Raw genomic sequence first — 12,845 nt, forward strand, 5'->3', positions numbered from 1 at the left:
GCAACAGTTAGGGGGCGGGTCTTTGTGAACAGTCAATTCCAGTTAAAGGTTAGTTCACCCAAAAATTAAAGTTCTGTCATTTATTACTCACGCTCATGCCGTTCCAGACCCGTAAGACCTTCGTTAATCTTCGGAACGCAAATTGAGATATTTTTGTTGAAATCCTATGGCTCCGTGATGCCTGCATAGAGAGCAATGACATTTCCTCTCTCAAGATCCATGACATTTCCTCTCTCAAGATCCAAGCTTCGGAGCATTATGAATCAGCGTATCGAATCATGATTCGGATTGTGTGTCGAACCGCAAAACTGCTGAAATCACGTGACTTTGGCACTCCGAACTGCGGATTCGACACGCTGATTCATTATGCTCCGAAGCTTCCTGAAGCAGTGTTTTGAAATTCGGCCATCACTAAATAAATATATATATATTCATATATATATATATATATATATTCATTATATATTTATATTATTTATTTATTTATTTATTTATTTATTTTTTTGGTGCACCAAAAATATTCTCGTCGCTTTATAATATTAATATTGAACCACTGTACTCACATGAACTGATTTAAATATGTTTTTAGTACATTAATGGAGAGAATCTTGAGAGGAGAAATGTCATTGCTGGCTATGCAGGCCTCACTGAGTCATCGGATTTCAACAAACATATCTTAATTTGTGTTCCGAAGATCAACGAAGGTCTTATGGGTGTAAAACAGCACGAGGGTGAGTAATTAATGACATAATTTTCATTTTTGGGTGAACTAACCCTTTAATAAATATACATGCATCTATTAGTCTAGTTGCTAAAAAGAGTATTACTAATCATATCTGCTTACTTATTTTTAGATTTTTCATTTGAATAAATATTTAGACATCATCAAACGGTAAATTTTTTTAAATGTAAAATTTAAAAAAAAAAAAAAAAGGTAATAACTAGCATCCTAATTTTTTTTATACTTATATAAACACACGCAAGCAAAAACTGTATTTAACCCAAGAAAAGGTTAAAATAGTGGTAAAAAGGTAAATCTTGTAAATCTTTGGCATTGATGCGCCTTAAACAAACGCCTCCCAGGAACACCTTTCGAAGATATTGCTTCCAGCGACCCCCGATGTTCTCCGAAAACCCCCTTAAGGGATGGTACAACCCCCATTGAAAAAAGTTAATTTATATGATCAACTATAAAACTCTTCAGTCATGTTTTCTTTCACCTTCTACAGGAAGAACATGAACACACTTCATGAGTTCTTTTGCTTGTTTCTTAGTGACTTACATTGTAGGAAGTCGTTCCTGGTCCTGGGAACAATCTTGGTGAAAGAGACTGTGGAAATCAACAGACATGAAGAGTGTGATTATCATGTCAAGAGAAAATGATCCCTGCATCCGTTCCTAAGACATTTCTAATATGATCTTCTACATGATATGAGATGATGGAGGATCATTTTTGAGAGCAGATGAATCTCCAGGACTTTACCTCTGTCAGAGATCTTCTTCAGCTCCTCTTTGCAGAAATACTCCAGTTTGTCTCTCAGCTGACGGACAGATTCTCTCACTCCATCAAAAGAGGAGAGAGAATTGAAGGGATCGTCATTTATGTCTGTAGATTCAGGAGGAGCTGAATGAGACTGGAAACTCTACAGAAAACAGAAATCAAAGCTCATCACCTCCACACTTCAGCCAATAACCTTCATTACTGTCAGATTTGAGCAGCTCTTGTTGATCTTTAGTAACTCTCCTCAATCCAGCACTTTCACAGCATCAGCTTCATTCTTCTCATATTCATTATATCATGTTAGAGGTGTAAGTTCTAGCATTTGCCACATACACTATATGTGAACTCTCTAGGAAAACACTTGGATGATCAAACATCTGGCAATAACATAAATGTAACAGATCAAGTGCATCAATTTGTCTGTGTGTGGCAAGATGGCAGTGCACGCTGATGGTAGGGCAGGAGCTTGTCAACGTGCAGCTGATCGGACACAGAAATTTATTGTTGCTGGTTATATTGTTCTCCTTTTGATTTTATCATTACGCTGTTGTTGGTCGACAAACACAGGCCTATATCAGCGACGGCAAAACGATGATCTTCAGCCCATTGGAGTTTGCAGACGACAAGGTACCTTCAAACTGCGTACTCATAACGTGATTAAGGAGGGCAATTTTCAATTGTTTAAAACAACAAATCATGCAAAAGTTTTATGGGATCCGCGCTCAAAGCCCAAAGGATTACTTATGGGACATTTAAATATCAGTAAAATTAAATATCATTTAAATAGTGTTGCTTCAAAAACTGAACAATTGGAACAGTTACTTACGAACTCGAACCTTGATTTGCTTGTCGGAAACATGGTTGACAGAATCATCAACGAACACCGCATACTTGGTTTCAGGATATAATGTCTTCAGAAAGGATTGAAAATTTGAAAAAGGTGGTGAGTTTTAATGTATGTGAAGTACTGCATAAAATGTAAGGAAACTGAATTTAATACTTTAGTAGACATAGAATGCATTACTGTAACAATTGTTTTATCTTCATGCATGGCATTTACTGTAGTTGTTGTGTATAGGCCTCCATCAAATAGTATGTTTTATGATCAATTAAGAAATCTTTTAAACTAGTTTGACAAAAACAAGGAGTTAATTCTGTTTGGGGACTTTAATGTAAAATGGATTGAGAAGTCAAATAGGAAAAAGCTTCATTAGATAGTCAGTTAGTTTGACCTCTCACAGTTAATTCAGGGCCCCACCAGAGTTACCTCATCATCTCAAACTCAAATTGATTTAATGTTTTGCAATAAACCAGAAATAATAACTAAGTCAATTAATTTATTAACAGGGATATCAGACCATAATCTTATATTAGTTGTAAGAAAATTAACAAAACGTGGTTTGTATTTCAACAAGAGAAAGAAAGATTGCTAAATATTATACCAAAACAATTGCTAAATGAATCTGAAGAGAAATGTAAAAATTTTAACTGGAATGAGATTCTGTCTACAGATAATCTAGATGATACTTCTGAGTGTTTAATGGCCACAATCAATAAGGTTAAAGGCGGATTTAGTAAGAATGTTACATTCTCTAGAAAGAAACAGAATTTACCTTGGTTAAATGAACAGCTATGGACGTTAATGAAACAGAGGGACCATGCTTTAAAAATAGCACTCAAATCTGGGTTGGCTCATGACAGAAGGACATTTCAGTGTTTACATAATAAAGTTGTAAAGGAATTGAGAAAAGCAAAAGCGAAATTCTTCATTGATCTTATAAATGATGCTAAGGGAAATAGTAGACAAGTTTGGGAAAATATCAAAGTACGAAAGTATAGTAAATAGTAACAAAGGAGGTAAAGATATTGAATTACAAGTACAGGGAAATTTAATTCAAGATAAGCATAAATTAGTGTATTTAATTTTTTTTTTTTAATAGATTTAGTTCAAGCTTTAGCACAAGGTTTTAGTGTAAGAAATAAGGATATTGTATCATCAAATTATAATTCTCTTGTTTTTAATATTTCTGAAGTACCTGAGTCTAATATAATACAAATTTTGGGTCAGCTTAATAGTTCTAGGACTAAAGATGATTTGGTTGTGATTCTTTATTTGTTAAAAAGTATACAAATGTTCTTACGAGGCGAGGAATAAGGGTCTTATCTAGCGAAACGATCAGTCATTTAAAAAAAAAAATACAACCGTTTATGCTTTATAAACACAAAATATCGCCTTGAACGTACTTCCCGTTTCCACATTCTTCAAAACGCTTACACTGTATGTCCTACACCTTCCCTATTCTACTTACGAAAAAGACAAAACTGGTGCCATGTTCACTCCGTAAATAGAATAGGAAAGGCGTGGAACATACGGCGTAAGTGTTTTGAAGAATGCGGAAACGGGAAGTACATTCAAGGTGATATTTTGTGTTTATAAAGCATAAGCGGTTGTATTTTTTTCGAAAATGACCGATCGTTTCCCTAGATAAGACCCTTATTCCTCGTCTGGTGTCGTTTAAAGCCCTTTGAAGCTGCACTGAAACTGTAATGTTGACCTTCAACCGTCTGGAGGCCATTGAAGTCCACTATATGGAGAAAAATCCTGGAATGTTTTCATCAAAAACCTTAATTTCTTTTCGACTGACGAAAGAAAGACATGGACATCTTGGATGACATGGAGGTGAGTAAATTATCAGGAAAAGTTTTTTTAAAAGTGGACTAATCCTTTAAATCCAGTCTTGACAGAGGAGGTGTTGTTGGTGCTGTCTTCCTTGTTTTTAAGAAAGCTTTTGATACTGTCAATCATAATGTAATTTTATCTAAATTGTCAAAGTTTTTTGGTCCCACTTTATATTAAGTGGCCTTAACTACTATGTACTTACATCAAAAAATAAGTACAATGTATTTATTGGGTTCATATTGAATTGCAAAACACTTTTGCTGCTATTGAGGTGGGATACAGGTAAGGTTAGGGACAGGTTTGGTGGTATGGGTAGGTTTAAGGGTAGGGGTAAGGGTTAAGGGATAAGGGATGGGTCAACAGTGTAATTATAAATGTAATTACAGAAATTAATTACAGATGTAATTACATGCAGGTGTTTTTAAAATATAAGTACAATGTAAAAACATGTATGTACACAATAAGTGCATTGTATCAAATTATTAATTTAAATGTAAGGACATAGTAGTTAAGGCCACTTAATATAAAGTGGGTCCATTTTTTTCTATTAATACAATAATATGGATGGAATCATATCTAAATTTAAGAAAACAATTTACAAGAATTAATAGCATATGCTCATCCTTTCTTGACTGCACTATTGGAGTCCCACAGGATTGACTCTTGGACCAATTTTATTTAGTTTATATATTAATGATCTACCTATGATATGTCCAGAGTTCCAGTTTCAGCTGTATGCTGATGATACAGTTATCTATACCCAAGGGCGTAGATTTGGTTTCAACATTGGGGGGGTTGAGCGTTGGTATGCTGCTTATTATTTTTTTTTAATAATAAAAAAAATCTGTTTTTATGTGTAGCGTTATTGGATAATTTATTTCTTCTCTATCTATCTATCTATCTATCTATCTATCTATATATCTATCTATCTATCTATCTATCTATCATAACTTTATGGAATTTATCTATAACCATTCATCAAATTCTAACATAACGGAGTGATTCTAAAAAGAAAGAAATTGTTAAATATTGAAACCGCCAGTAGGTGGCAGCGATTCGATGTTTTAATGGGTGAGCTATTTAAATCGTTCATTCAGGCCAATTCGTTCAAAAGTCAGATTAATTAAGGAAGAAAACAAACACCGATGTGAATACTTTTGTCATTGATAAGACACTATTGAGAAATGAAGTAACAAAACAGACGGCTGTTTTGGTAACTGGTTACAGTTACACTGATAGTTATGGCTAAATTGAAATATTGGGGGGGTTGTAACTGATGGATTTGAATATTGGGGGGGTTACCTCCCCCCCCATCCCCCCCGCAAACTACGCCCCTGTCTATACCTATGCTAAAACAAAAGAACAAGCTGCTATCAAACTTACTGCTGCACTGAATAAAGTCTCAGATTGGATAACTCAATATTGTCTTACTCTTAATGTGAGTAAAACTGTGGGAATGTACTTTTCTATTAAAAGAACTGATGAGCATCAACCAGATATTTTAATTAAAGGAGAAGCAATAAATATTGTTGAGCATTTTAAATATTTGGGTATGATTGTAGATTCGAATTTAAATTTTAAGAAACATAAAAAAGGTTTCTAGAGGTGTTAGAGCAAGCTTAAAGAATATTAGACATCAGTTACCTTTGGCTGCTGCTAAATTACTTATGCACACAATGATTGTTCCTCACTTATGTTACTGTGTTAGAAGCTGGTCTCAAACAAGTGTAACAACTTTAAAACCATCGTATACTCTGTATAAAGAAGCTGTGAAAGTTTTAGACAAAAAAAACAAGGAATTATCATCATTGCATTATTATTAAAAATGATAAATTATTGACATTTGACAGTTTTTTATTTTTTGCTGATATGTGTTTGATGTATAAATTAATTCATGATCTTGCGCCACCACCTCTTAAACAATGTGTGACTTTCTATAAGGACAATTCTAGGAAAATGTCTCGGTTTACGACTGTAACCCTGGTTCCCTGAGAACAGGGAATGAGACACTGCGTCCTAGACCGCTTATGGGGAACGCCCTCGTGTGACAGGTGCCTGAAACGATAGTCGAATCACACCAATCCTATTGGCTGGCGACAGCCTATGACATAATACTAGTGCAACCAGACAGTATATAAGGGCACCTAGAGAACATGTCATCTGCTATTCGTCTGAAGTGACTATAGCAGGCAGCCCGGATGCATGGCAACGAGACACAGTGTCTCGTTCCCTGTTCTCAGGGAACCAGGGTTACAGTTGTAACCTGAGACATTCCCTTTCAAAAGGGAACTTGCACTGCGTCCTAGAACGCATATGGGGAACGAAATACCCATGCCGCCATGCTGAGGGGAGTGCATGCCAAAATGGCTGAGAAGAGAGCTAAAACACCCAACTCCTTCCAGTCACAGGCTGTCAGTGACATAACTCCCTATGGCCACTGCCCAAGCTAAAAAAGCACTCTCGTGAGCCGCTGAATCGCGAGAAAGAGAAACACTTTTCTCAAACTTTTCGGCGAGCTCCATCTGCGAGCCCCGCGACTCGAGTCTCCTCTTGGCCTCGGCGTGAGAAGGACCCGAGCTGCCAGTTGCAGATGCCTGTCCCTCTTCCCTCGAGAATAGGCAGATGCTCACAATGAATGCAAAAAGATCCCTTGAGAACTGAACATGCGTCCTCCTCACCCAGGCAGGGAATGCACAAGTCGTGTGCGTCAGATATCTCGGACATAGATCAGCACAGTGCTTGAAATGCTTCAACTATCGTTTCATACACCTGTCACGCAAGGGCGTTCCCCATAAGCATTCTAGGATGCACTGTGAGTTCTCTTTCGAAAGGGAACCAGAGCATCTGTTAGAGGCGACTCTTCAGTTAAATTTAAGAAAACTGCCTTTGGACAATCAGTTTTCTCATTTAGAGCAGCAGAAAGATGGAATTCGGTGCCTGTTCATGTTAGAGAATGTACAACATTTAGTACTTTTAAAACTGCACTCAAAATTTGGCTTAAAAAAAATCAATCAAGTGATCATTAATTTGATTTTCTTTTTTATTTAATCTGATTTGATATTGTAATCTGTGATATTGTGATTGATCTTCTGGATTGTAATGGAGTGCTGTAATTTTATGTAACAACATCCTGTCCAGGGACTACAAATGCAAATGAGCTGTTTAGCTAACATTTGTGTTGTGCATGGTCCCTGTTAAATAATAATAATAATAAAAAAATGGCATCACATGGCAGGATTGAGTAGATTTGATCAGGAAAAGCAGTTCAAATGCAACAAGTAGATTGACCTTTATAACTTTTGAGCAGTTAGTTGCTCTGAAATTCACAAGGACTCTTAGGACATGATCCCAAGGTCAGGTTTTGTGGTCCAAATACACTGAAGCATCGCTAATATACAACCTCACTTCCTGTTTGAGGACTTCACTGTCAAATTCAATAATGTGTTACTGAAAATTATTATAAAAGGTTTCAGCAGGTTTGAAGATTATCTGATTTTGGTAAACATTACTTAGAATTTGTGGTAAAAAAAAAAAAGTAAAAGTAAAGAGATGATGGGAAATTTAGCTGGGTAAAGCTGGTATGATCAGGAATGTATTTCACCTTGTAAAAATAAATAAAAGTTTAAATATTAGTGAAGCTTTGATCTATTGTTCTCTGGAAGCTCAATATATCTTTCAGGAAAATGTTTCCTAAGAGATTTCCAGAGCTGAACTGCATTTGTAAGTGCGTCTCTTTCAAAAGAAGAAGATCAGATGAGAGTCTGACTGATGATTATATAATAACCGAACACACAGATCAACACTTCAGTCAACGGCTCATTCTGCTCTCATGAAATGTTTCTCTGTGAGTCTCTTGCTCAAGTCCACTATGATCCTGTTCTTCTAGATCTCTGTTACCTGCAGGAAATGGATGTGATCCTGTGTGTGTGAAAGCTGCTCCAGCTCAGCGTTTCTCCTCCTCAGATCATTGATCTCCTGCTCCAGTCGCTCCAGTCGTCCTTCAGCTCGACTCACTGCAGTCTTTTCCTGATCTCTGATACACTGTGTGGCCTCAGAGCGGCTTCTCTGAATGGAGCGGATGAGCTCAGTGAAGATCCTCTCACTGTCCTCCACTGCTGTCTGTGCAGAGCGCTGTTAGGACACACATCACAATCACACAGTGGCTTCAGTGAGTCTGACTGAGACTTCTCAAACTTCTCTTCTTCTCCAGACTCACCTTATGAGACTCCACAGCCTCTCTCAGCTGCTGAAGATCTTTCTCTCTCTGCTGGATCCTCTGCTGGAACCACCTCTGCGTCTCTTTCAGCTGGTGCTAAAGGACAAACCAATGACAGGAGAAACATCACATAAATCATCAAGTAAACAGATATGAATCCAGTATCAGTGAAGTGCTGAGATTGAGGGTTAAAGATCTTACATTATAAGATTATAGATTGATTGTGCAAGTGCAAGAATTATTACATCAAAGTCTAGTTTTATAGGGATAGTTCACCCAGGAATGTAAATTCTTTCATTGTTTACTCATCCTCATGTCTTTCCAAACTTGTATGATTTTCTCTTGCAGAACACAAAAGAAGATATTCTGAAGAATGTCTCTGTTTCTAGAGCCCAAATTAAATATGGTGACACGTGAATAACAGCAAACCTCACCGGCTCATGCATGTCACATGACTAAACACCATTTTTTAATTTTTCTTTTAGCTTCAGAAGACTCAGCTTTCATTTCAATGTACATGCTATCCATCCTAAATAGTATGTGACATTAGTAATATTCAATACGATTTAGGGTGGATTAGGTAGATAATATGCACACTGGGACGCAGGATCAGATTACCCCCCTTGGAGTTGTATGATCTTTTATGCTACTTTCAATATACGGACAGATGAGACATTCCTTAAAATACCTTCTTTTGTGTTCCTCAGAAAAAAAGCAAGTCATACCAGATTAGAAACGAACACTTCACAATATCCCTCATTGAAATAATTCCCGCCCAAGACATACCTGGATTAGTTGATTATTAAAATTGACTTTTTTTACACTATTCCTGAGCCATACACATCCTCAGGCTTTTATTGTGTTCTCACCATTTTTATAACGTCTGCTTTTTGAACCATGCAGTTTGATGCAGGTCAGATGTTATAAATAAAGTTACAAATGTAGGTTTGGAAGGAGCCTAATAATTCAGTCCTGTCAATCATCATTATGAGCGTACACAAGCAGCAGTCATTGTACCGTCCCAGTGACAATTCTTCCAGCATCTCACTGCCTCACATTCTCCCTCTACCTAGTACCGTTATTGGGGGTTTGAGCTCGGAGCACAGCCTGAGCCTCAGGGTTCGAGGCTCCCATGAGGACAGCAAGTTCATTTACATTAACTATTAAGACTGGACGGGCAGGCGAACTTGTAAAATGACAATTCTAACATAACATCTGAAATGTAAGAGAGGTATAAAATAAAGAATCACTACTGTGAAACGACCTGCATAAGTCATGCTTGCAAAGGTGGATCAGGTTGATCAGCTCGTTCTTCTTGACTGTCATTATCGGACTGATAAAGCAAAACTGACGCCATAGAGTAGTTACAGTAGTGTTTGTAGAGTCTCAGGAAGCCTCGCAGTTGATACTGTGTTCCATTTCCGACACACAGACTAAGCAGTAGACCAATCACAACAGACTGGGTCTGGCTGAATAATCAGAGCAGACTGTGATTTTTGGAAATTGGGTCTTAAAGAAACTGAAACTAAAATAGTCTTCAGACAGAGAGGGTGAAAACAGGTGCTGCAGTAATGTAAATTATATGAAAAATAATGACATTTTTTTGAACATTAAAGGATGTAAATGTATTCTAGTAGACCCCATAAACAAAATTTTGTAAATGATCATAATGGGACCTCTTTAAGTTCATACCTGTTTCTCTGTCCTCTGTGCTGCAAATGATTCAGTGTCATGGTTTTTATGTTCATCCATCGTACACAGCAGACATATACAATTCTGATCAGTGCGGCAGAAAACCTCAAGGATCTTGTCGTGTTTCAGGCAGATCATCTCCTGCAGTCGTCCAGTGGCTTCAGTCAGATTGTGTCTCTTTCCTTTAAACAAACTCTCATGTTGTTCAAGGTGATTCTGACAGTAAGAGTTCAGACACACCAGACAGGACTTGACGGCTTTGTGTTTTCTTCCAGTACAGACGTCACACTGCACATCTCCAGCTCCAGCGTAACAGTCAGCAGGAAGTTTAGTCTTCTTCAGTTTCTCCACCATTTCAGCCAGAATGGTGTTTTTAGCTAAAACAGGTCTTGGACTGAAGGTCTGTCTGCACTGAGGACAGCTGTAGACTCTCACCTCATCCTCCTGATCCCAGCAGCCTGTAATACAGATCTTACAGTAACTGTGTCCACAGGAAGTGGTCACTGGATCCTTCAGGAGATCCAGACACACTGAACACATGAACTCATCCTGAGAAATTCTGGCTTCTGCCATTTTACTGCATGAATACAGAGACAAAAACACACAACAGCTCAACTACACTTCAGTTTCTCTGAACTCTGGTGATTCTTGTTTCCTGGTTCTGTGTTTGAGTGATGTGTGTAACACAGGTGTGTCTGTAAAGCTTCCTCATTACTGCAAAGTTTTTAGTTTTCATGCATGTTCCCACACGCGTGTTCCATTGTGTTTAATCAGTCTCATACACACACCCAAAGAATGTAAGTTAGGGAGAAGCGAGACAACACCCTTAAAATTTCAGTAATTCTGTATCCTAAATACTGCAGACTGAAAACCATGTCCAGAATTACACTTCCTTAAAGTCATCATGAAATGCAAATTGCCAGATCTTGTTTTTATTGAATATTGCAGTATGTATTATAAATGATTTAACAATGCACATAGAGCTAGGCAATAAACAATAATAATTATAGCAAAAAAATAATAATATTTGATAAAATTCTAACAAAAGTGTGATAAATGGTCAATATAATATTTATACACAAAAAAAAAGCCAAACAAAGTGGCGTACAGTGACCATTTATCAGCTCGGCTGATTTCAGTGAGGATCACAAATGTATCTGTGATTTAAACTATTTTAAAGCCAGATGAAACAGCGCTGACATTGTTTTTTACATTGATACAATGGAAAAAACTCAAAGAGAACTGAACTTATTGACTTATTGACACATCTCTGCAGCCAGCAATACACAAACAAGGTGCGTTCCAAACAGGATATATCACCCTCCAAAGGGCACTTCGGAGTGAAAATAATCATGGCCATCATACTGAAGGGTCGTTCCAAACGGAAGTGCTCAAAACTGGCCACTTCAAAGGGCCCTTCGGAATGAAGGATTTCGAAGGAAACAACCTATTTGTGGCAGTCTGCTATCAAAAACTTAACAGCGCCAATTATGGCAACAAATAAAATAGACTACGCCACTCCGGAAATTGGCCGGGGACCCACCGGTACACAAAGTACCACAAGCACACAGATATGTAGTGGCTGAGACAGGTATCAGACAACAATAAAACTTCTTGCACATCCACAAACACAATTATACCATTTCAGAACTTGGGAAATTCGTCCTGCCGATCGGATAAACACAGCAATCGCTCGTGCTCACACAACACCAGCTAGTCCTGGTACCCCAATTCTGAAGGGAAAAGAAAACAAGATGAGACACGTGTACACACACATACACTTTCCACATTATGGTTTGGCAAAAAAAAAAAACACTTATCACATGCTGTCAGAGGAATCAATGTCACAAAACAATGGTGACTGTCCTAGCTGGTGTTCTTTGCGCTGTTGAGAGCACAAAATCATCCTATAAAGTGTCAGACAAACATACATTAAACAAACAGAAACATGTAAAGCACAAAAACTATTTCCAAACAAATAAAAAAACAAAATAGCAAAGGCATGTACAAGACACAACAGTAGTGACAAATAAGATATCTTTTCGCCACTGTAATAACCTCAGTTCAACTCCTCAGATCAGCAAGGTTCGAGCCTCCTAAATCTCAATGCGCCACCGAAGGCCGGTGAAGCAGCCGATTCTGTTCCCTTTGGAATGTGTGTTCCCCCAGCTGCCTTATGCCTTAATTTATTCAGTTGAATTGTGCCTACACAAATTAGCCTATGTCCATGCTGATGTCCAAACTTGATGCCTCATATTACTGCCTTTTTTTTAGCATTATTATTATTATTGCAAGAGATGCAGAGATGACATATTTATGATATACAACTTTGTTTACAGTATACAAAATGTATTTACAATGTTCACTGTTACCAAAGTACACATGATAAAATTTGAGTTCCTCAAATTATTGTCACAAGGGAAACAGATATTATGTTATATTTTGTTCCTTATATGAAATAAAAATGAATAAATAAATATGGATAAAACTATATGTTGCCGCCTTTAATATTTTTTCACATGCAAGATGCAAGGGTGCAATATAACATTCTTAACATAATTAACATATAATTTCAAAGGGCACTAATGAAATCAATCAAACAATCAGTCAATTAAATCAATAAATGGTGTTATAAATTGTGAAGATAACGACACAACGTTGTCACCAGAATTTCTATTCTTGCTGGCACATTTCAATAATGGATCCAAAAATGTTTGAGGAAAATTATTTATAAAACTCAGGGCTCATACCCAATT

At 37.2% G+C, this 12,845-nt stretch overlaps 1 protein-coding gene across 1 annotated transcript; it reads right to left on the bottom strand.

Moving 5' to 3' along the window:
- Positions 1-1,184: 1,184 nt before the first annotated feature.
- On the bottom strand, positions 1,185-10,717 carry LOC125244515 (E3 ubiquitin/ISG15 ligase TRIM25-like). Its single transcript, XM_048154586.1, has 6 exons — positions 10,090-10,717; positions 8,398-8,493; positions 8,079-8,312; positions 1,467-1,643; positions 1,283-1,330; positions 1,185-1,223 (listed from the first exon to the last, which is right to left on the bottom strand). The coding sequence occupies exons 1-6, from the start codon at positions 10,660-10,662 to the stop codon at positions 1,185-1,187; spliced, it is 1,167 nt and encodes a 388-aa protein (XP_048010543.1). The 5' UTR covers positions 10,663-10,717.
- Between the last annotated feature and the right edge of the window lie 2,128 nt (positions 10,718-12,845).

The sequence above is a fragment of the Megalobrama amblycephala genome, linkage group LG14 (genome assembly GCF_018812025.1).
Source record: "Megalobrama amblycephala isolate DHTTF-2021 linkage group LG14, ASM1881202v1, whole genome shotgun sequence".
Lineage (NCBI taxonomy): Eukaryota > Metazoa > Chordata > Actinopteri > Cypriniformes > Xenocyprididae > Megalobrama > Megalobrama amblycephala.